The sequence below is a fragment of the Panthera tigris genome, chromosome A1 (assembly GCF_018350195.1).
Source record: "Panthera tigris isolate Pti1 chromosome A1, P.tigris_Pti1_mat1.1, whole genome shotgun sequence".
NCBI classification, from domain to species: domain Eukaryota; kingdom Metazoa; phylum Chordata; class Mammalia; order Carnivora; family Felidae; genus Panthera; species Panthera tigris.
Genome location: NC_056660.1, coordinates 68,244,118 through 68,267,890, shown reverse-complemented (window position 1 = coordinate 68,267,890; position 23,773 = coordinate 68,244,118). Strand labels below are relative to the sequence as shown.

Genomic DNA, 23,773 nt, shown 5'->3' with positions numbered 1-23,773 from the left:
TTTTTTTAAATTTTTTTTTCTTAATGTTTTTTATTTATTTTGAGACAGAGAGAGACAGAGCATGAACAGGGGAGGGGCAGAGAGAGAGGGAGACACAGAATCCGAAGCAGGCTCCAGGCTCTGAGCCATCCGCACAGAGCCCGATGCGGGGCTTGAAGCCACAGACCGTGAGATCATGACCTGAGCCGACGTTGGACGCTCAACCGAATGAGCCATTCAGGCGCCCCTGTGCTTTCATGTAAATTCTCACTCTTTTCTAATTGTCCCAGAAAATTTTCAAAGACCAGTTTAGTGCTATATGCAGTGAGGGACTTCTTGGTTATTATAGCTGAATACAATGCCTGTAGAGACCGAGCAATCTGCTATGTCCAAAGTAAGTAGAGTAAATGTGGTTACTGGGGAGAATTTATACCCAGAGACATCAGTATTGTGGCGCTTTTAAACAAGAACCCAGGAATTCCTAAAATTCAAGCCATCATCTCTGGTAAAGATTAGTTAACTTTTAATCCTATGAGAAAAACAAAGTTTAACAACTTAAAGGACCCCCAGATGTAGTCTCTGCTTCTCCATAAAGAAATAGAATAGAGACTGAGGTAAAGGCTAGAGGTTGAATTTCATTGTCCCTCACCGTCTTTGCTGCATTGGACAAATCACTAAACTCTCCTCTCTGTGCTTTTGTTTCTAATCTATAAAATGGGAATGATAGTCACAGTAAAGATTCTTCTAAAGGTGAAAAAAAGATAGGATTAGTTGCTTCCAAGTCCATTATAAACAATTCTTCTAAATGCTTGGAAAGTAGAGACTCTCTTCATTTTTAGAATATTCCAGAAAAACCTAATCTTCTGCCTTGTAGACGCTCAGGGAGGACTTCACCAACCCAAACAGAGTCCAATGTTGTGCATTGAGTACCACCACTCAAGCACTCTCTGAACTGCTGAGGACCTCCCAGGACTCATCTGTTCATCCCTGGGGCCCAGAGGTCCACACTGCCTGGTCACAGATCCTGCTCTTGTTGTTTTAGCGGCCTAACCACTCTTTAATTTCAGGCTGGAATATTCCCGTGGCAGGGCCAATGGGCACAGTTCTTCACTAAAGGCCCTAGAAAACAATCACATCATCCCATCCTTTATTTATATATCTCCCTGGGAGGATCTCAGGATTATCCTGACTTCCTCAAATCCAAATAAACCATGAAACCACCCTATGGAATGGACTTCTTATCCCTATCTTGCAAATAATGAAAGCTGAGGGGTTAAGTGATTATGCTGATAAATTTTAAGCATGGGAGGGTATAAACCAAGTTCATCACTTACTCCCTATTTTATTCACTGGGTCCTACTCTCCTGGTTCCGAAGGAGAAGAATTTTTTTTTTTAATTTTTTTTTTACATTTATTTATTTTTGAGAAACAGAGTGAGACAAAGTGTGAGCGTGGGAGGGGCAGAAAGAGAAGGAGGCACAGAATCCGAAGCAGGCTCCAGGCTCTGAGCTGTCAGCACAGAGCCCAACGCGGGGCTCAAACTCACGAACCATGAGATCATGACCAGAACCGAAGTCAGACACTCAACCAACTGAGCCACCCAGGCGCCCCAATAATTCTTAACACATATCCTTTTTGCTTGTTTTTTTTTTCCTTCTCTAGTTATGAGAGACTTTTAACTCCTGAAATCACAAGGTAGTAGTTCGACTCCAGTGTAAAAACAACCGTAGTCACAGTGATTCCTTTCTGAGGGGTCTAGATACCAAGAAAACCTCTAGATAAGGACAGATAACAGAATTTCCTTGATCTCTACACCAGTTTCTATTAGACAGTGGTTCGTTAAAATGTATTTATAGGACATCCTGAGTCAAGAGTTAATGAAATTTGTCATTTATTTCATCTGCTGTTGAAGGATAACCACACAACTTTATTCTTGGGTATCTTCTCTTGGTTATTTGCATGAATTATTTATCTTACGTCTGGAAATTTAATACATGTCATAGAGCTGCAAATTACGCAATCCATCTTAGGTTTTGTCGTTTGTTGTCTAAATGGGTCATCCATCTCCGCTATTAGTTTTATTTATTAAACCCAGCTCAAGAAGTAGAGGTCTGACCCCATTTTGCATTATGCTAAAAACACAGATATGGTTAGCCGAGATGTTGGCTGCAGTGAAGGTAAGAAAGCAAACCAATTTAAGTGAGAGGTGAATTAGTGCTGTGCCAATCCTGCACAGCAGGACTCAATATTTGTTGCAGGGCTGTGGGAAGAGATTAATGTTATTGTGGGTGCCAGGGCACGAATCAAAACACGCTGGCCAGTAGGTACAAACATTGGACGAAATAACAGTTTCAAAAGTCATTCTGCATCAGTGAAACAAACTGGAAACGTCAAGAAATGTGCAGAATGGACCTGCTACTTTTTATCTGATTTTTTTTTTTTTTTTATCTGCTCTTTTCCATCACGGGATCTCCAGCAGAATGTACCAGAATACTACAATAGCCTCGCTGGTAGGTCCAGTGACAGACTGCCCAGAGAAACGAGTCATGAAATCCTTTCTGAGTTGGCTTGTGCATGGCTGCCTTTCATTTGAAAGAAAAAGTACAGAATAAAGGAAAGGAAGATTTTGACCCTGTGACTGTGCATCTGAGCTCAGGGAGGAAGTGGAGGAAGCGGGGAGGAGTTTCAGAAACAGAAACAGAATTTAAAAAATTCAGGACACACTCAGGTGTTGACATCTCTTTTTTTCCCTCCCTCCCTCCCTCATATTAGGACTTAGGTTTATCACTCAACTTCTTCAAACAGTCTGCAGTTTTAAGCTCTCCAAACTGCTAAGTAATTGACTTTTATTAAATAGAATAGTATGAAGGATCCCAGGAACTTGGCCGCTGAAGATCTTGCAGACAGAGAAAGGAGAGGGTTCTGTGGTCACAATCATTGGCTTTTAAAGCTGTTTTTTCTTCAGTGTTCATAAATAGCTTTTCTCAAGGAGCGGAGCCTTTGTGTACGTTACTTTCTCCAACATCCCTCTCCTCACCCTCCCTGCAGTCTGCCGGTTTAACTTGGAATCAACCTTCAAATGTCAGGGGATGTGTCTTTTCTCAGAAGGATTTCTAGTTCTCCAGACTAACTCAAATTCCTTTGTTGCAGAGTCTCCTATACTTTCTTTCCATAAGACCTTCTTTCATAACCATTATATTTATGTGTGTCCAGGATTTTTTTTTTTTTTTTTTTTTGGTATCTGCCTCTCCCAACGTCAAGTAAACTCCATGCAGTCGGGGGCCACGCCTGCTTTTTCTCATCATTTTGTCTCCAGCTCTTAGCACCGTGCTTATAGGGTAACAAGAACTCAATATTTGTTAAATAAATGGCTGAAAAGCAAAAGCAATTTTGCTTTTGAATTTGGTGGGAAGAGGAATGTAAAACACAAACTTTTGTGCCTTTCATTACAGAAGCAGTGTTCTCGTGACCAACACAAGAGTTCTCCGTAGTGTTTCAGCTCTGGGATGACCATGTAAATGAGCAGCACCTTCATGATAAGAATATCTGGCTAGTTTGGAAATAACTAAGAAAGGTGTTTACATGGTTGTTTCATTATTGTGCAACAAATACATAACTGGCTTTAAAACTCATGGCAATTTTCTATCATTTGGTGGAAAGAAGAGGCAGGAGAAAATTGAAATGGACCCATTGGGCACCTTGGTTACTTATAATTGTATCATTCCTGCTTTTTCCACCGTCATAACATCTGCTGACCTCCCATGACATATTTTATTGCTCTACTGAACGGAAGAGGTCAGCAACTGGACTGTCTTGTGGAGATTACAGTATGAGACTTCCTTTGTTCCATGACCTCCCCCTCCATCCCCCCTGTGACCCCTAATTCCTCTTTCCTTTGTCAGGGAAGGTGTCGTCTATGCGTTTCTTCTTCCAAACTGCAAAGGAACTTCATAATTTTGTTCCTTTCCAGCTTGCTGCTTGGCTCAGTGACAAAACCCAGCTATTATTTTAAAGATAAATATAAAGTCGAGTGGTAAAAGTTGAGAAGAGTAAGAGGCTCTTTCTGGTTCCTTTTCATCTTCAATTAAGTCAATACATGTTTGTTGTATGTCTTTGATACAGAAGGCACTATGGTATGTGTTGGCTAATAAAAAAGACTCACATGCTAATGGAGACATACAGTGTAGCAATATAAGGCAGATGGTGATAAGTATTAAAATAGACAAAATATTATAGGAGCACAGGGGAAGGGAAGATTAATTCCAATTTAAGGATTTTGAAGGACTTTGTGAGGGGTTTGGACCTTGAATGTGGGTTTTTAATAATGGGGAAGATTTCAGTGAGCTTAAAAAGGAAGAGAGCCTTCTAGGCAGAAGGAACAAGAGAAACTTGGACAAGAAGATAGGAGAACACAGGAAATACTTTAGATATATATATAATAATACAGTGTAACCGGAGTTCCCAATGTTTGGAGATAAAATGAGAGACGAGAGGGGCGCCTGGATGGCTCAGTCGGTAAAGATCTAACTCCTGATTTGAGCTCAGGTCATGATCCCATGGTTTGTGACATCAAGCACCGCGTTGGGCTCTGTGCTGACAGTGTGGAGCCTACTTGGGATTCTGTCTCTCCCTCTCTCTCTCTGCCCCCTCCCACCCTCTAAATAAATAAATATTAAAAAATTAAAAAATTGAAAAAACTTCTAAGATAAAGCAGAAACAATAAAAAAGCTATAAGAGGCAAGACACTATGTATAAAGGAACAAATCAAATCAGCAGTTGACTTCTCATGTGTGATCTCTGAGTTCATAGATAACAGCAGACAGTGAAATATCTTTAAAATGCTGTAGGACAAATATGTTGTGTATCCACGCATAGGTCATTCAAGAAAAAGCAAATATTCTCATACATTTCTAAGGAAGATTACCACTCACTGACTCTTCTAGTGGCTGCTAAAGGATTCACCTCAACTGAAAGGAAGCCGAAACTGAACCCAGAAGGATGGGTTAGGAAGCCAATATGTGTAGAAAATTGTTGATGTCTGAGCGGACCCTGCAGACCAGTGGGTAAAAGATACATGGCTCACGAAATAGTGTGGAGCAGTCCATTATTCTCAAGGGAAAAACAAAATGAAATTGGGTACCTGCTTTACTCTAAATACAAAAATCAGTTCTCAGTGGAATAATTTGAAAGGCAAAATTATTACCGATGAAAATGTAGGAAGATATCTTTATGACCTTAGAGTAAGGAAGAATTTATTAAACTGTAAAGAAAAGGCTTGATAAATCTGACGATATTAAAAACTCCCCCCTCAAAAAAAAAAAAAGATTAGCATGTAGAATAATTTTCAGAAAACTCAAATGGCCAGGAACTTATAGGAAAGAGGCTTAATGGTACTAGTAATTGGAGAATTGCAAATTAAATCACAATGGGATAGCAGACTGGCAAAACATATACATTGGCAATATCAAAAGTTGGAGAGGATTTAGTTCAAAAACTGGAAACAACTAATGCCCATTCATAGTAGTAAATGAATATTTACGGTATTTACTAATCAGGACATAAGTTATAATATATTCACACAGTGGAATGCTATACAGCAGTGAAAACTAATGAACATCAACTATACGTGCATGGGTAATTCTCATACATAATGCTGAGTGAGTAAAGCAAAAGGCGGGAGAATACATATTGTATGACATTTACATGAAGTTAAAAATTCAAAACAGTATTGCATGTGGTTTGAGGATACGTACATGATAAAATTATGATGAGGTGCATGGGGTTGGTGTAGTTCAAATTTGGGAGGAAGAGGTATGCAATCTACCAGCGTTCACAGGAGTTTCCCCTGCCTGTACATATGTACATATGTAACATATGTACATATGTTCCCCTGCCTGCACTTATGTTATTTATTAGGCTGAGAGGTAGGTACATGGACATTTGTTGCTTTATTCTGTATACCTTTTTAAGTCTTCAATATCGCATAATGCTTTTCTAAAACAAAAAGTAAATCAGACATGAGGGAATGGAGGTGGCAAGTGAGGACTGTTTGTTCCACCGTTTTTTATACTGAGAAGGGAAGAAGAGAAGAGAATGTGTTTCTGTTTTTTGACATGAAATGATTTGGAAGGATTTGAAACTTTGTGCAGTTGTGTAGATAAATGGACACATGACGCTGCAAAATTATGAGCTCATACCCGATCTATTCAACTTTTTGAAGTACTTTTTGTTATTTGGATAGTGCTAGGTACAAGGTCTGAATTGTGAGACACTCAACTTGGAATTATGTTGAGTCGTTAGGAAACAGAGTTGTACATGATTTATTCCTTTTTATTCCTTCTTAATCTCTGAGTAACCTAGCTTTTTGAGAAGAACCAATAGGACACATATAGAAAGAGGACCAAAATTCAACATACTGAAAAAAAAAGTCAACATATTGAATCATTGAAGATGTTTATAAAATATATTCTTCCAAAGAAGCTGAAATTTGATGATAGGAAGGTCTTAAAATCTGTCATCCAAATGTAGATTGTTTGTGGTTGAATTATTTTGTTTATTGTTTTCAATTCCATACACTGAACTGGGTATCTTTATACATTTTGTTTCATTTATTGGCCACAAAACTTTCAAAAATGAAAGAACTCAGCAACAGCATCCATATCTCTTTGGTAGGTTTGGGGTAGATATTTTTAAATGTGTGTTGAAAATTATATGCTTTAATTGCCTCCCCTTTAAAACTAAATCATTTTCTGAGTAGGGTACAGTGTGTTCTGTACCAAAAGAAAACCCCTGCTTGGAACAAAGGTGTTGCTGAATAGCTCTGCCAGAGACCTCTATTTCAAAGGCAGAATTTTATTTCACAGGAAATGTGAATCTGAAAGTATTTTACTAGTAATTAGCTTTTAAAATAGCAGAGAATTCATATTCTTCATTTATGCTTGGAAGCTACACATGGAAAATGTGGGGATTTTTCCTGACTTGCATAAAATTGTTAGGAACATGCTCTATTCTAGCTTGGAAACCAAAATATACCACACTTGGCCTTCACTTGAGACAGCAAATTGAGGGTGGTCTTGGGGAGGCAGCAAACCCAGAAGATAAGTAAGCTCTGGGTGTCCTCAGCAGGTGCTGTCCCAATCCGGGCCACCCCAAACCCCTTACACTTTCATCCTCATCTCCAGTGAAATTTTAAAAGAATTAGTAATCATAATAGCATTTATTAAATGTTCAGTCTTACTGTCCCCTTTTAGAGATGGTAAAACTGAGGCACAGAGAAGCTAAGGGTCTTGCAAAGGCCCACAGCTAGTAAGTGGCCAGAGTCAGGTTTAAACTCAGGCAATATGATTTCAAAACCACTCACTTAACCACCAGGCTATGCCTCTTGCCATATTTGAAGACATTAAACCACAGCACTGGTGTGAGTTACTGGTATTAAGTAAGTTCTATCGCAGTTTCGTTATCACTCCTGGCTGCTGTTATCACAGGTAAATTGGGGCTTCGATCTTCACTCCCAGCCCTTGACCCAAGCGATATGCTACTAGGTAGTAATGCTAAATAGTTTTGTAGAACAATGATACCAGTTTAAAGTCTGAACAACACAGTACGAGAGTATGCCTTGTTCCACATTTAAAGTTTTTACTGATCTGATGGGTGTGAAATGTTATCTCATTGTGGTTTTAAATTGCATTTCCTTGATTACTGATGCAGTGGAAAATTTTTCACATGTTTTTGGCCCATGCATACTTCCTCTTCTATGAAATATCTGATCATGTCTTTTGCCCATTTTTACACTGAGTTGTTTTGTCTTTTTTCATATTGATGTGTAGGAGATTTTTACATATGCCAGATGCTAATCTTTTATCTTTACATATGTATCAAATATCTTTTCTTATTTGGGTCTTCTTGTCTTCCTTTAGATCGTCTTGATAAATAAAAGTTCTTAATTTTAAAGGCTTTAAATGTATCAGTCTTTTTCCTTTATGATTTAGAGCTTGAAAAAAAAATTTAATGTATCTTACCCTCCCCCCAAGATGGTGAAGATATTCTTATGTATTATCTTTTCAAAAATTTATAGTTCTGACCTCCCTTATTTAAGCCTTGAATCTAATTGGCACTGATGATTCTCATGTATGGTGAGGGGTAGGGATCCAATCAAAAAAATTTTTTTTATCCCTCATGGAGCCAAATATCCAAGTACCATTTATCACATCGTTTCCCTGTTTCCATTGATTTTCAGGGTCTCTGTCATTCCGTCATGAGTGAATCTTTCTGATAAGGACAGATTATTTTTGGCCTTTTGTTCCATAGGTCTGCCTGTCTAACACCTTATCAGTTCCACATTGTCTTACTTACTATAGTTTTATAATTAGTTCAGCTGTGGGCTAAGGAAGTCCTTTACCATATTCTCCTGTGGGGGTTTTGGCATTCTTAGTGTTTTGCTTTTCCATATACATTTTGGAATTAGTTTGTCAGGTACCATAAACAACTTTGTTAGTATTTTTATTTGATTGCACGGAAGTTATCAGTTAATAAGGGAAGAGGTGATATCTTAATGACACTGTTTTATTTCTCATTTGTGCACATGGGATATCCCTCTGTTTATTAAGGTTTTTCCAAAAAGTTGAAAACCTTTCTCAAAAAGGTCTTGTACATCTTTTGTTAGAGAAATTCCTAGGTACTTTATACTTTTGTTGCTATTATCACTGATAATCTTGTTGAAAAATTAATTTTTAAACTGCCTTTGGGTACACTTCTACAATTTTTATTTATTATGTGGCAGAAACAACCTTGCTTTTCACCCGAAGTGTTTCCCTTTCTTCAAGGACACACATTTTTTTCTCCCTGGCCATCCTTTCAATCAGGTTTGGTGTGGCCATATGACCTTGGCTGACCAATGGAATGTGGGCAGCTATGATGTATACTTAGTTGAGGTCTGAGCCATGAAAACCTCCTCTACAGGGGCTCCTGGGTGGCTCATCTGACTTGGGCTCAGGTCATGATCTTACAGTTCTTGAGTTCGAGCTTCGCATTGGGTTTGCTGCTGTCAGCGAGAGCCTGCTTCTGATCTTCTGTCCCCCCCTCACTCTCTGCCCCTCCCCCGTTCTCTCTCTCTCTCTCTCTCTCTCTCTCTCTCTGTATCTCTCTCAAAATTGAATAAACATTTAAAAAAATCTCTATAGCTCCCACTCCTTTTTGTATGTTGTTGGATGTTAATGCCAGGAAGGCTTTGGAAGCCACATATTGAATAGGGTGGCATCTCTATCAGCTGGGTCCCTAAGAGACTGTGTGGAGCAGAACACTATTTCTCATCTGCTCCCACCGAATTAGCTTTACATGATGAGAAATGCATTGTTATTTTGTGAAGCTGCTGAGGTATATCTATTACAACAGCAAGATTATCTTAATTAATGCATATTAATTTTAATCCCAACAATTCTATAAGCACACCTATTAATCTACATATCTGTTGATTCTTTGGTGTTTTCTGCAAAAAAAAAAAAATCACGCCATCTGTAAGTAAGGAGTTTTGTTTGTTTTCTTTCTTAGTTTTTCAGGCTTTATTTTTTTTCTTGTGCTACAGTACTAGCTAAGACCTCCTGTACAGTGTTGGACAAAAGCAACAATGGTTTGCAAGTTACCTTGTTCCTGGTAGTAAAGGGCAACTTTGAACATTTTATCATTAATTGTTATTTCAGGTGTAATTTTATGTCCTTTATCAAGGTATTGAAATTCCCCCTTTTATTTTTAAGTTTATTTATTTTGAGGGAGAAGAAGAGAGTGAGAGAGAGAGAGAGAGCCCGCACGTGCACATATGAATAACTGGGGGAGGGGCAGAGAGAGAGGGAGAGAGAGAAACCCAAGCAGGCTCTTTACTGTGAGTGCAGAGCCCCTTGTGGGGATTGAACTCACGAACAGTAAGATCATGACCTAAGCTGAAATCAAGAGTCAGATACTTAACTGATTGAGCCACCCAGGTGCACCTGGAATCCCCTTTTTATTACTAATTTGTCAGGTGATTTTTCATCACAAATGGATGTTATCTTATTTAATGATACATTTGCATCTTTCAGAAAATCGTGGTTTTTTTCTCCATGAAACTGATAATGTGCTGATAGATCTGTTTTCAGGGGTGACATTCCCCATAATTTGAACTGTCTTTTACTGTCCTTTCCTGATTTTCTCATTGTTTTGGTATTAACATGAATTGGGGCATGCTTCTATTTTTCTCTCATTACAAAAAAATTTGTTTAACATTGGATCTTCGGTTTCCTGAATATTTGGTAAAAATTACATATAAAGTTGGCTGTGCCTAATGATGTGTGTGCATGAGTGTGTATGAGTAATTGGCTTTTTTTTTTTTTTAACACTGACTCAATTATTTTGATTGACCAGTAGATTATAGAATCTACTTTTATTTTCCATTTCTTTTTGGAGGAATTTTGGTAATTTGTGCTTTCCAGGGATTGTATTGGCATAAACTGTGTGTGTGATCTGTTTACTATCCTGTTAGCCTGCACTGTGATTTCATTTATGCCATTTCACCATTATATTCTTTATTTATGCCTTCTCTCTCTGTTTGCTTGACTAATAATTTCAAAGGTTTGTCTGTTGAATTATTCTTTTCTGGTAGCTGCATATTTGATTTCCTGATTCTCTATATTATAGCTTTTTTTTCTATTTTAGAGAAAATTTGTCTTATATTTATCATTCTCTTCTTTATGTGTTTTAGGGACTTTCATTGCTTTTTTTTTCTAACTTCTTAATTTGGATGTTGATTTATAAACCTGGGGCCTTTCTTTCATAACATAACTATTTAAGGGTATACATTTTCCTTTATCATTTTATTTGTACCTTTAAAGTGTGTGTTTATTTCATTACTGTTCTGCTCAGTGTTTTCTAATTTCCATTTATGCTTTCGCTCAGAGGACTATTTTTATATTTCTAAGCAAATAGAATTTCTCATTATTTTATCATTAATTTCTAACAGCTGCATTTTTTTTATCAGAAAAAAATGTGATTGGATGCACAACACTTGTGATTTATTACTGAGACCTGCATTAATAGCCTGGCACAGAGTGAGTTTCTGTAAATATTTCCTACGTGCAAGAAGATAATTCATATTACTTAATTTTTGAGTTCTGTGTTTATTAGAACAAGCATATTGATAGTGTTATTTAGATATTTCAGATATTTCCTCATGTACTTGATCTTGCTTGATCAGTTAATTACTAAGCAGATATATTAAATTTCCTACCATGATGAGATCTTTCATAGTTCTATCAATTTTTGCTTATATAGTTTGCATTCATGTTTTTATGTGCATACTGGTATAGAACCGATTTTTCTGGTGAATTGATCCTTTGATCATTAGAAAGTGACCTTTTAAAATCTCTAGTATTGCTTTGGCTTTAAATTTTATTTTATCTGATATCGATGTAGTTATACCAGTGTTCTTTTGGTTCCTTTTTCCTAACACCCGCTCTTCCATTTTTTGATTTTCCAACTTTCTGTGTGTTTATGTTTTTGATATGTTTATTGTAAAAATCATACCTAGATTTAAAAATAATCCAGTCTGGCAATAATAATATATACTAATAACATATTAATAAGTTGTATTTATTATCATTAATGACATATTTATTTCTATTATCATATTTTGTGACTTCTATGTATTTTCTTTTTATAGCTTCTCTCTTTTTATTTCTCCTTTCTCACCTTCTTATGGATTGCTTAATTTTATTTTTCTCAACTTTTTTTTCCATTTGAAAGTTATACTTGCCATGGTTACTCTTAGTAGTTACCCTAGAATACTGTCTTTCAAACTGTGGGTGGTAAAATCAATTCCCACGGGTATTGATCAGGACTTTCAAAAAATTCTATAGAAGAAAATAGTAAACAGAGAACAGTAAATAGAATAGTAAATGTATAATAGGGAAAATCTTGTTTTCATGACAATGTTCCTTCTCTCTGTATCTTAGAACAGAACTTACTGCCTCCTAAGTCCGTTGATTGTATTTTCAATCATTCAAACAATCACTCAAACACAGCCAGATTACAGTTCCCTGTAGAGCCCTCTTGGAGCCTGAAGCAAAAGGAAGAATGTGTGCAATTTTCAAGATATCCTCTCATATTCTATATATATGCAATATATTTTATATATATATATATATATATATGTATATTAAAATAGCCTCTCACATTGTGGACCAAGGGAAAAAAGTTAATGAAAGTTCAACAATCGAAAAACATGACTACATATAGAGCCCCATGTGGCCCAATCTGATGTCAGGCCAGCGACTACCTTCACAAACCCTCTTTGGGGTTGGGGGGTAGGGGACCGGCGCCCGGATTAGAAAGGGCAGTTTCCCCTGCACAGTGACACTGGGCGGCAAGTCAAACAAATAGCAACAGTCTTTGTTCACGGTTTTGCTATTTTGTTCATCGTGGGCTTTTTCCCATTGTTTGGATTTTTAAAGATATTACATTAACAATTTTATTTAAAACATTTTTTTAATGTTTTATTTATTTTTGAGAGAGAGAGAGAGAGAGAGAGAAAACACACACTGGCGGGGGAGGGGCAGAGAGAGGAAAGGAGACACAGAATTGGAAGCAGGTTCCAGGTTCTGAGCTGTCAGCACAGAGCCCAACGCGGGGCTCAAACCCATGAACTGAGAGATCATGACCTGAGCTGAAGTCAGATACTTCGCATACTGAGCCACTCAGCGCCCCTACATTAACAATATTCTTTATCTTGGTTACTGGTTTCTCTGGTGCCCGAGGCAGGCGGGAGAACATTACTCCAGCCCCAAAGGTAGGCCCCCGGGGCTCTGGCTTCTGCCCACTCTCTGGCAGGACAGGTCCAGCCTTGCTTTTGGTCTCCTGGGCCATGTGGAGATGCCAGTTCACTGGAGTTTGGTCACGTGCCACCAGGCAAAGGGTAGATTTGGTGCTAGCTCACAGGAAAGTCGTCCCTTTTTTTTTTTTTTTTTATTTGCCTTTCAGCATTTCTTACTTTCTTGATAGCTCCATAGTGCAAAGAGATGTTTTTAATATTTTATTCCTCTGTCTTTGTTATTTTCCACCAGGGACTCATTCATTGTATTTATTCTGTTGTGCCCCCAGAAATGCAAGTCTCTGGAAGCTTCATTACTGTGGGATATAAAATAAGAGGAGCTGTCCACTGAGCTCAGCCAGTGTCCGATGACTGGCCACGCTGGTTTACCTCATTCCACTGGGAGGCAACCACGCTCTCCCAGTCAGTTTGCCAGGAGCACCAGGGAGAGACTGTCTTGCTGGAGAAATGCTACACATAGAGAGAGGCTCCTTTCAGTTGGCTGACTTTTTCAAGTTTGATTTGGTTTTCAAAGCTAACTAGTGCTTTTAGGTTCCAGGCACACCTCTAGGAGTTTTGTGTATATTAACTCACCTGCTTCTCATTGTCCCCTTATGTGCTCGATACTCCTGTTATCAGCTCCTTTTCAAGGACAAGGAAGACAGAATGAGGAGTTCACGCCCTCACTGAGGGTCACACAGACGGAAAGTGGAGAGCCAGGATTTGAACACAGCTTGCTGGGCTACCAACGCCACGCTCTTACCCACAGTGCTATGCTGCCTTTTAATGTCACAGGATGAAGTGTGGTTAGTGTTAGTCCCGACCAATGCTCAGCAAAGGGCTACCACACTGACCCAATTTCCTGTCTCCCGCCATGGCTCCTCTGAGTAGAATATATGAAAGTTATAGTCCCCATGTTTTTAGCTAGTCAGGCACTAAATATATCAACTGATCTCTGTAAAGATATTTGCCAGAGCAAACCCACCAAATACGTGGTTTTTACTTGAAATGTGTTGATGACTCTTGGAGGAGTTGGGATAATCTCAATATTGATTATGTGTATATGCTTTCTTAATTACTCCTTGCTGTCTCAGTGGAGATTTTCATCATCAATAGTGCATATCAACTATTAATTCCCAAGTGTGACCCACTTCAACTTGCAAATGCTATGAATGATATAGAAGAATCACTTCCATTAGCTTTGAAATGGCTTTGATGGGTTGAGCAGGCCACATTCTGGAGTTTTATGTTCTTTACGTTCTATAGCTGAATCTGGCTCTAGGGTTGTAGTTGTCAAATGCAAACTTAGCGCACTTTGTTTTAACCTTATATGAAGATGCTTGGCTTTCATAAGAACTAATTGGATCATTTTTCTGGTTTCTTTTCAAACAAGAATTGACGTATAAAAGGAATGTAAAAGATTAAGAGTAAAAATTTGGACCAAGTTAAACCTGACTTTCACTGGTGTCTTTTTAATATAAAAGCTGTATTTCCCCTTACAGTATGTGAAATTTTATCGTGTTTTGGAATACATACTAGAAAATACTTCAGTTTTCACTTCTTTCTTATCATTCTCCTTTTTCTTCTATGATTAATTTGGTACTCTCTCAGGCAAGACACTTTTATAAGCAAATAATTTGTCAAAAATAATCAAATCGTGACTTTAGATATATTTCTGGCCTCAGTTTAAAAGGAAATCAAATGCTTGCATAATGGAACTAATCAATGGTAGATTTGTTTCGGTATCAAAGTTTGGGTTCCCTGAGAAGCAGACTATGAGGTGGAGAGTCCAACCCCATGTGGAGGGGAAGGGAGCAGGATTGAGCAGAGGAAGAAGTTGGGCTGTGAGACAGTCTCAACAAAGGCCTCAGCCCGCCCCATGGGCAGCAGGGGGTGAGCCTTCACTGCTGACTCAGTTGGGCAAAGTTGGGCCTGTGAACTCCATCAATCAACTGGACAAAGGCCATGCTGGGGAAGGGGGCAGATATTGGCCAAGGCAGCTCTCGTTAGTTCATGAAATTCCAGTTGGTCAATGATTCTGTCATGTCCAGAGGGAGAAGACAAACATTTCCGGCAAAGGAACAGGAATTCAGGAGGCAGAAAGCTTCCAGAACTGGGAGAGAACACATTTCTGTTGTACGCGGCTCTCTGTGGTGTTTGTTTTGTTAGCCCTGGGAAACTAATCCAGTGTGCTGCATCCTTCCTCTGCTGCTCACAGGTTTATTTTTCCCCTTCCGCCACACGGGAAGCTTCTTGAGGGTAGGGATGGGACTTTGCTTATGTTCACATCCCTTGAACAGCTTAACAGTGCTTAGTCAGGGCTCAGTGAGCATTTGTTGAATGGAAGTAATTGTAGGCTTCCACAGAAATAATGTGGTTCATTATTTGTTATTATAAATTCTCTATAATTTGCCTGTCAGCTCTTGACATTGATTGTCATCGACGAAATAGCAGAGGTGCCTCTTAGTTGCCAAGAGTTGTTTGGATAGGGCGAGGAAATAAATATTTACGGGGAAACACAAGAGCCTATTTTAATATTATTTTAAGAACAGTCACTAACATTCACTGAAGAGTCTGCTACGTGACAGGCTCTGTTCTGCGGTCAGTGTGTATTCTTTTATTTAATCCTTACAGTGTCCTGGTGAGGTAGACCCTATTGTCAGCCCCAGTGTACTGATGAAAAACACTGAAGCTTAGAGGATGTAAGGAAGCAGAGTTAAGAGTCCACCTTGGGCAACATGACTGGAAACTTTGCTCTTAACCTAAGAGTCTTAACTTCGACTCTTAGGAAGCACAGAGCCTGATCTTCCCTTTGTGCAGAACTGAAACATCCTCAACTTTGTGTTTATGGATAACAAGTGTTTAGTTTGTTCTCCATATAAGTGTGTGTGTGTGTGTGTGTGTGTGTGAGAGAGAGAGAGAGAGAGAGAGAGAGAGAGTTGAATGTATATCTAATCTGTAGCATGTTTGTTCTTTCTGTATATATCCTATCAGTTTGCTCAGACATCTTTAGAGCCTGGGAGGCAGGTCTCCTAAGCTGTCGTGCTGATGTACTTCTCTCCCTGTCTAAAACGACAGGTTTTCTAGTTAAGTGAGTGGGTCTCCAGCTCTGCACTGCCAAGTTGACCAGAAGCCGCAGCTCAGCAGGGGAGAGCCCCTCGCAATTAGAGCACGTCACTCCTGTCTTGCCCTAGAACTTCTGTGGGGGAACGTTTTGTTTGAAGGAAGGCTTCTCTAGCAAAGGAAGAGTTAGACTTCCCTAATTTAGATCATCTTAGTTTACACATGAGGCCTGGTAAATAAACTTCTTCCTCTGTTTATATAAACCAAAGTCCTGGGGAAACCCTAGTAAAGTTACCAGAGAGAGGAACACCACCAAAACCTAACTCCTCAGACTGTCTGGACTCAGGTTGGATTTTAGGGCTATGTGACCTCTGTGTGACCTTTGTCCAGAAATTCGTTCTTTCCAGGGGCTGCCCCATCATGATTTAATGACATGTCTTTTTTTTTTTTTTAACGTTTATTTATTTTTTTGAGACAGAGAGAGACAGAGCATGAATGGGGGAGGGGCAGAGAGAGAGGGAGACACAGAATTGGAAGCAGGCTCCAGGCTCTGAGCCATCAGCTCAGAGCCCGATGCGGGGCTCGAACTCACAGACCGTGAGATCGTGACCTGAGCTGAAGTCGGATGCTTAACCGACTGAGCCACCCAGGCGCCCCTAATGGCATGTCTTTATTGAGAAAATGAGCAATGGCTTTCATTATTTTTGATTTCAAGAGAAACGTATGGAAGCTTGATGAAAAAAGGAGGGGGGAGTGGGGAATAACACTGGAGAGGTGGTACAATGTAACATTCCTCCCAGGAGCCTCTGTTCCTAACATTGCCTTTTTTATGTTTATTTATTTTTGAGAGAGAGAGAGAGAGAGAGAGAGAGAGAGAGAGACAGAGCATGAGCAGGGGAGGGGCAGAGAGACAGGGAGACACAGAAGCCCAAGCAGGCTCCAGGCTCCAGGCTCCGAGCTGTCAGCACAGAGCCCAACATGGCGTTGGAACTCACGAACCATGAGATCATGACCTGAGCCGAAGTTGGACACTTAATCGACTGAGCCACCCAGGCACCTCTGTTCTTTTCTTTATTTATGTCTCTTAAAACAAAAAGGGGAAGAACGAAAAAAAGAAAACCCCATAACCTTCTATGCTTTTGCTGTTGTTTTTTTTTTAATTTTTTTAAACATTTATTTATTATTGAGAGAGAGAGGGACAGAGTGTGAGTGGGGGAGGGGCAGAGAGAGAGGGAGACACAGAATCAGAAGCAGGCTCCAGACTCTGAGCTGTCAGCAGGGAGCCCCACGTGGGGCTCGAACCCACGGACCGCTAGATCATGACCTGAGCCAAAGTCGGATGCTCAACCGACTGAGCCACCCAGGCGCCCCACCTCTGGTCCTAATCAAGAATGAGGCTCCATCCCAAATCTACAATAGTACTGTGCAGCCATCGCTTCAAAATATTTCATAAATCATATTCTTGTGACAGGAAAGAAAACTAGTTTATATAACCTAGTAAAGGGTTCTTATTATAGTTTTACCTTAAGCCTGGATGGAGGCTTTAGTCTGATTCTTTTATGAAATTTTGACCGGAAGGGTGCTCCAAATAAACCTCATGTCAACCTGACTGTGGAGTCAGGACGAGCCAGGGTTTCAGAGTTCTGCTGCTCTGAGTCACCTCAAAAGCGTTACTTAATTTTTATGAGTCTTGATTTCTTGTCTACTTGACGGGTATAATAGCTCCTTCCTAATGCTAAGGAGTGTGTAAAGCATATGTGAACAAGGCAGAGTTACTGCCTGGTTATACCTTATTTCATGAAAACGGTTAGATGGGTTTTCACCAAATGTGGAGGAGATACCTGAATGGTTTGATGAAACCACAGGCCCAGTAGCACATGTGACATTTACACTGGGGGAGGGGGTGGATAGCGGGGTGCCTCAAAAGGGGGGGGCAGTTACTTTTCAAAATAGCTGAATGAGAGGGAGACACCCAGGCCACACGCCATTGAAATGACCCAAGCCGAAGTTTTTGGCGGAGCTGTAGATCTAGTCAAACTAGATCGCACAGACGCCAAAAAGCAGTGTTGATCCAGAGTGAAGCTACTCTCACAGCAGAATCTTCTGTACACTTTGAGTAGGAATCTTTGTAAGTAGTCGGAATTTACATATCAGTTATTAGTAGTTCTGTTCAATGGCACAGGGTGGGCTTGTTAGAAACCTATATAGACCGCTTAGCTTAGGACTTAGCACATAAATAGGTCCCTAGTGAACGTTCTCAATTCCACCCATTCTCCATTCCTGCCACCCACCTTCTCCACCAGGAGCATGTAGGGAAGCTTTAATCATGTTCCGTTTTGTATAAATCATACTTAGTCATAGTGACTCAGTCATTTCTGTGGAGACAGACTGGTCCAACAACAATAATAGCCTAATATGGCAGACACACTAGGATGTTTTGGTGGAAGAAGAAATCATTTTTTTTAGCAAGCTAGTATCTTTATTCCCACAAATATTAGAATATTGAACTACATTTTGGTTTGCCCGGCTGCCTCTAAAGTGTTGAAAGTGCTGTGAAAGAACTTGAATTAATAACAAAAGAGCCGGGGCACCTGGGTGGCTCAGTCGGTTGAGCGGCCGACTTTGGCTCAGGTCATGAGCTCTTGGCTTGTTCGAGCCCCGTGTCGGGCTCTGTGCTGACAGCTCAGAGCCTGGAGCCCACTTCGGATTCTGTCTTCTTATCTCTCTGCCCCTCTCCCGCTCACACTCTGTCTCTCCCTCAAGAATAAATAAACATTAAAAAAAAAAGACTTAAAAAAAATAAGAGAGTATATTTTTGTGTTTGAAGCATTATTTTTAATTTGCCCCCACCCCAAACTGAAATGACGCTTTTTCTATTGGCAGATAAGTATAGAATAACGGATATTTTTATATTGAAATATTTTCTATGCGGAGGAGATGAACTAGCCTTGCTCTCTCCCATTTAAGTTTCACTTTTGTTTTTGATGCGGTACCATAAAAAGTCAGTCTACTGATGGAAATGACACTTTATAAACCCAGGTGTGAAAATTTTAAGTACAATTTGTCTTAGATCTTTCCTTTAAAATAACTTGTTCTCTAAAGTCGATACCTTGAACTTAAGTGTTAACCGAGAATGTTTTCTTGTAATGCGTGACTGATATGATAGCAGCTTTTTTCTGCATTACAGTGAAAACATTGCTCGTCCAGACAGGTAGCCAGTTTTTCCAACATCCACAAAGGTGTGAAAGTATTTTTTACCCATGGAAATCCCGATGGCACAGTTTAAAAATACAGGTGATTTTATTTTGCATCTGCCTGATGTGCTGCTGATTGTTTCCTCCTCTTCCCTGTAAGGGCTTTCGTAACCACTCAGAGGGCTGAGGCTTCAAACCTGCTGTGGAGCAAACGTTCTTGTCTTCCCCCCGTTCCTGCCCTGGCACATAGAGGAGGTGATTTCTGCCAAACTCAGCGTGACAATGACTGTTTCAACCCAACAGCTAATACCCCCCTCCTTGAGAAATACTGTGGGCCCCAAAGGGCTGAGGAAGGAGAAATGGGAGAAGGTACCCACCACCTCTTGGGGGAACTCTCTTTGTTGAACACCTGCCCTCAGGTGTCATGCTAAGTTTCTGTCCTCTCCTTAGCCCACCTGGCCAGGATGTCCATATGGAACAGGACTCACCATTGTGCCTCTGCAGCCACGGGGCTGAGCCTGTTGTCCAGTCAGGCTCTCACCAGAAGCCTGTCTTGTGGATTAATGGGCACTTCCTTGTCTTAATGAAACTGATATTTTGTTCCCATTTGGTGGCTGCGCTTCTCTTCATTATCAGGCAGAATCCTGAAGAAGAGGGCTGAGTGGTGGGATTTATTGTTTATTTTATTATTTTTTAATTTTTTAAAATATGAAATGTATTGTCAAATTGGTTTCCACACAACACCCAGTGCTCCTCCCAACAGGTGCCCTCCTCAATACCCATCACCCACCCTCCCCACTCTCCCACCCCCCATCAGCCCTCAGTTTGTTCTCAGTTTTTAAGAGTCTCTTATGGTCTGGCTCCCTCCCTCTCTAACTTTTTTTCCCCCTTCCCCTCCCCCATGGTCTTCTGTTAAGTTTCTCAGGATCCACATAAGAGTGAAAACATATGGTATCTTTCTCTGTATGACTTATTTCACTTAGCATAACACTCTCCAGTTCCATCCACGTTGCTACAAAAGGCCAGATTTCATTCTTTCTCATTGGCAAGTAGTATTCCATTGTGTATATAAACCACAACTTCTTTATCCATTTGTCAGTTCATGGACAGTTCGGCTCTTTCCATAATTTGGCTATTGTTGAAAGTGCTGCTCTAAACATTGGGGGTACAGGTGCCTGTACGCATCAGCACTCCTGTATCCCTTGGGTAAAATAAACAATAAATAGCACTGCTGGGAATTTACTGTTTATTTTAGTTTCAAGGAATACTAAAAGAGCTTCCAAAGTGATCCCTTTAAATTGCTTTCCTTGCGGTTAAAAAACCAAAGTTAAAAGCAAAACCTGTCAGTCTCCCATCTGAAGACCAGAGCTTGCTCTTCTTTGAAGTCCCCAAATGTTTTCTGTGCGATTGTGGAGACTGTTTTGTTTGGCTAATTACCAGTCTGTCTCCACACAAAAAGGAGCAAGACTAGAAATGCTTTTAAATGCTTCTTTTATTTCATTGGTTGTACATTGGGTGAGTGAACTGAATATTACAACCAAAACATAGAGTTGATACAAATTAGACTCCTGTTTACACTGTAAGGTAATGAATGAGGGAATTCTTTAAGTGGTACAGAAAGATTTAGTAGAAATGTTACCAGTGGTATGGCTGAAAGAATATTTCGGTGAAGTGCTGTTATATCCTGAAAACCAAGAGTGAAATGTAGTTCCCATACAAGTGGTGAGTTCGTCTCTTAACTACAGTATTTGTTGAGTTGCTATCTTCGTGTCTTGGACATTGGTGATTTTATTTTTGTAATTAAACAAAGCATTTAAGATTTATTCATCATAGTCAGACTTCTGAATATAAACAAACTTTTGGCAAATAATATTTATACAGAAAAATAGTTTTAGATCCTCTCAAATCCCGGAATTATTCTATAAAATTACATTATAAATAAATAAAAAGCAAAATCTGTTGTACATATATTTGTACATCTATGCATTTGCCTTGCCTCCTCCTTATTGTAAATGGCATATTTATGACTCTTTGCATATTATAATCACAATTCTGGAAAATGGATATCATAGTAAAAATACAGTCTTCTATATTCATTTGGGGATACAGGTGATGTTTTTGATGCTGCATTATTAAAGGGCTGAAAATAGCTGTGTGCTAATAATTTTAAAAATCAAAATCATGAAACAAAAGAAAGAAAGACAATGTTACAACAATTAGTCTACAAAAATATTTCAGTGATTCCTGTAATTGACCTTTTAGTAACGCATACTATGCTTTCAATGAGTTTAAGTGAAGTAACAAAGAAAAAAAAAGAAATGAAAAATGAAACAAGTTTGAATGTTTCAGGCAAGTTGTAGCATAACTACATTGTTATAGTTGAGAAAATTACAAATATCGATAATACATAAAGATGAAACTACCAAAGAAATACAAGTTAGATACAATACTTTCCCACAAATTAAAACAAATGCAACGATACAAGCACTATGTAAGATTACACTTAGAATGTGATTTTCTTTTGATGGGGTTATCAAATCTACAATAGAAAGAGAGTCATTAGACTTTGACCAACATTAAGTAAAATGGCGGATTTCTTTTTGCTCAAATGAAAATGATATGGTTGGTGCATCCAGTTCTCAGAACAGGCAGTGATGCCAAAATTTAAAATATTTTACATTCAATCTCAAAAGTCAAAATACTTCAATCACTAATATGTTCACAAAGAAAATGGATGTTTTAAACAATTACACATAATATTCATTTATAACAGCTGTTTTGTTTTTTAAACAATAATTTAAAAACTATGTAGGTACTGTATAGGCTATGTGCAACATATAAAATGTGAAATATGAAATATTTGGTACGATAGTGCTTAAAATAAACTTTAAAACAAACTTTCTGAACAAAATTTAATTGTATCGCTATTACCTTGAAGATCAACCAAGTATTTAAAAAAGTAAACAACATTAAAATATGTTTCATCCATATATAGTATATATATGTATGTGTATATATAATATGTATGTACTTGTATTAAAGTTTTTTATACTTTTGAGACATAAAATATGCTTTAAGGTGAAAGAATTAAAAGAACTATTTTTTTTCCATGCTGTAGTCAGTTACAACCCTTTAATCCAACTTTTGAAATGCAAAACAGTAATGGATTTTTTAAAAAGTGAAACTATCTACTTTTTGTTTACATAGTAATTTAGATTAAAGTCACAGTCAAATTTTCAGTGACTAAACTCAAACTTACTTAAATTAGAATATTATACAGATCTCCTCACCTACAGCTTCGTTGTTTGACTAGGTGTTTAGTTTAGAAGTTATTCTGTAACAGGCAACTGGATGGTGAGTTTGAAAAACTAATCCCTTCGATTAGACTGTTGGCATGGGCCTCTCATTCTGGTCAAGCTGGATGAAGTCTGGCAAAATCTAGGCACTTCTACAAAGTCTCTCTTATAAAACAACTTTAAAAATATACTTGTAAAATAATACCTTCAAGACTTTGTTTGGTGGGGTATGAAGCTCATACCGTGCAAAGTTTCTTTTTTCAATCTAGTTAATGTTATTCTAGAATCACATGATTCAATGCGGCATCTCCAGGCAAACCAAACAACCACACTTTGATGTGTCCCCCGTACTTGTGCTTGAATTTCCATTCAAATTTTAGACCTGCGGGACAGGCGTCGGTTTTACTTCACTTCCCACCTTTGCTGCAGCATTCATGTTGTGAAGAAGCGAAACATACTCTTTGATCCAGCGGGTAAATGAAATGACAGTAATTGGCGTTAGAATCAAACCTGCCCTCGGAATAGATTTTTTTTTTTTTTTTTAACTAATGCTAATCGCTTATTGCTAACTTGGAAGTATTCTCAATCGAAATGAGTACATTGGTTGGACTTTCTGCATCAGCTATAGTTATGGAGATAAGACAATATTCCTAGGACAGAAACTATGTTTAGAAACCCTTGAAAAGTAAACTTTACTCTTTATGTCTTTAAACGTCACAGCTGGTCTCAGGTAGTTAACTATCTTAGGTTGGAATATACTAAGCATACCATATTTAATACTCATATATGATATAGCAGCACTAGCTTCTTACAGTTGTGGTCTGTCCAGAAGAACTAAATCTTTATTTAGCATGCAGTTTGTGGCAATTCTATTGAGGAGGAAACAGGATAGTATGTACAGTAACAATGTTTAGTTATTCTCAATGCGGATTCTTGGCATTCCATTCCGTTTCTGCTGATTATTTCAGAATTATCTGTTAAAGAAAAAGACAAGCATGCTTTAGACATCCTGCTGGGAGGGAACATAACGAGTTTCAGTTTTTTACTCTTTGAAAATAGGAATTTTCTTCAATTTCTCATTTTGATATATTGTGATCTTTTGATGCAATCGTCATCTTCAACGATCCCCACCCTCCATGCTGAAAATTTTTATACTTAGGCGCTGCTGCTATGTGACCGCTGTAAACAGCAGTGAGGCAAATGCACAGAATTTTATTTTCTGTAAAACTCTGATAGCGGATATGTGGGCATGCAGTGTGTTTAGACCCCGATCTCCTTTTTAGTCTTTGCCTCATATCTCTTTCTTGTATGTTCACATATTCATTCAATTAGTATTTGCTAAGGTGATCAGGGAGTCTAATCAGAGAATTCATTTGTACATGAAAAGTTGTGGGAAACGTTTAAATATA

General features: G+C 38.7%; 1 protein-coding gene and 1 long non-coding RNA gene across 6 annotated transcripts in view; one reads left to right on the top strand and one right to left on the bottom strand.

Moving 5' to 3' along the window:
- LOC122236729 overlaps window positions 1-23,773 on the top strand; it is a 74,329-nt gene that overhangs the window by 22,236 nt on the left and 28,320 nt on the right. The gene's annotated exons all lie outside the window — the stretch shown is intronic.
- MBNL2 (muscleblind like splicing regulator 2) overlaps window positions 20,543-23,773 on the bottom strand; it is a 158,004-nt gene continuing 154,773 nt past the window's right edge. For 3 of the 5 annotated variants that reach the window (XM_042979456.1, XM_042979470.1, XM_042979480.1), the window contains one exon: window positions 20,543-23,338. In XM_042979456.1, the coding sequence (XP_042835390.1) occupies window positions 23,211-23,338 (128 nt within the window). In that variant the 3' untranslated portion in view covers window positions 20,543-23,210. The remainder of the gene's footprint in view (window positions 23,339-23,773) is intronic. The other 2 variants (XM_042979461.1, XM_042979478.1) reach the window with 1 other exon arrangement.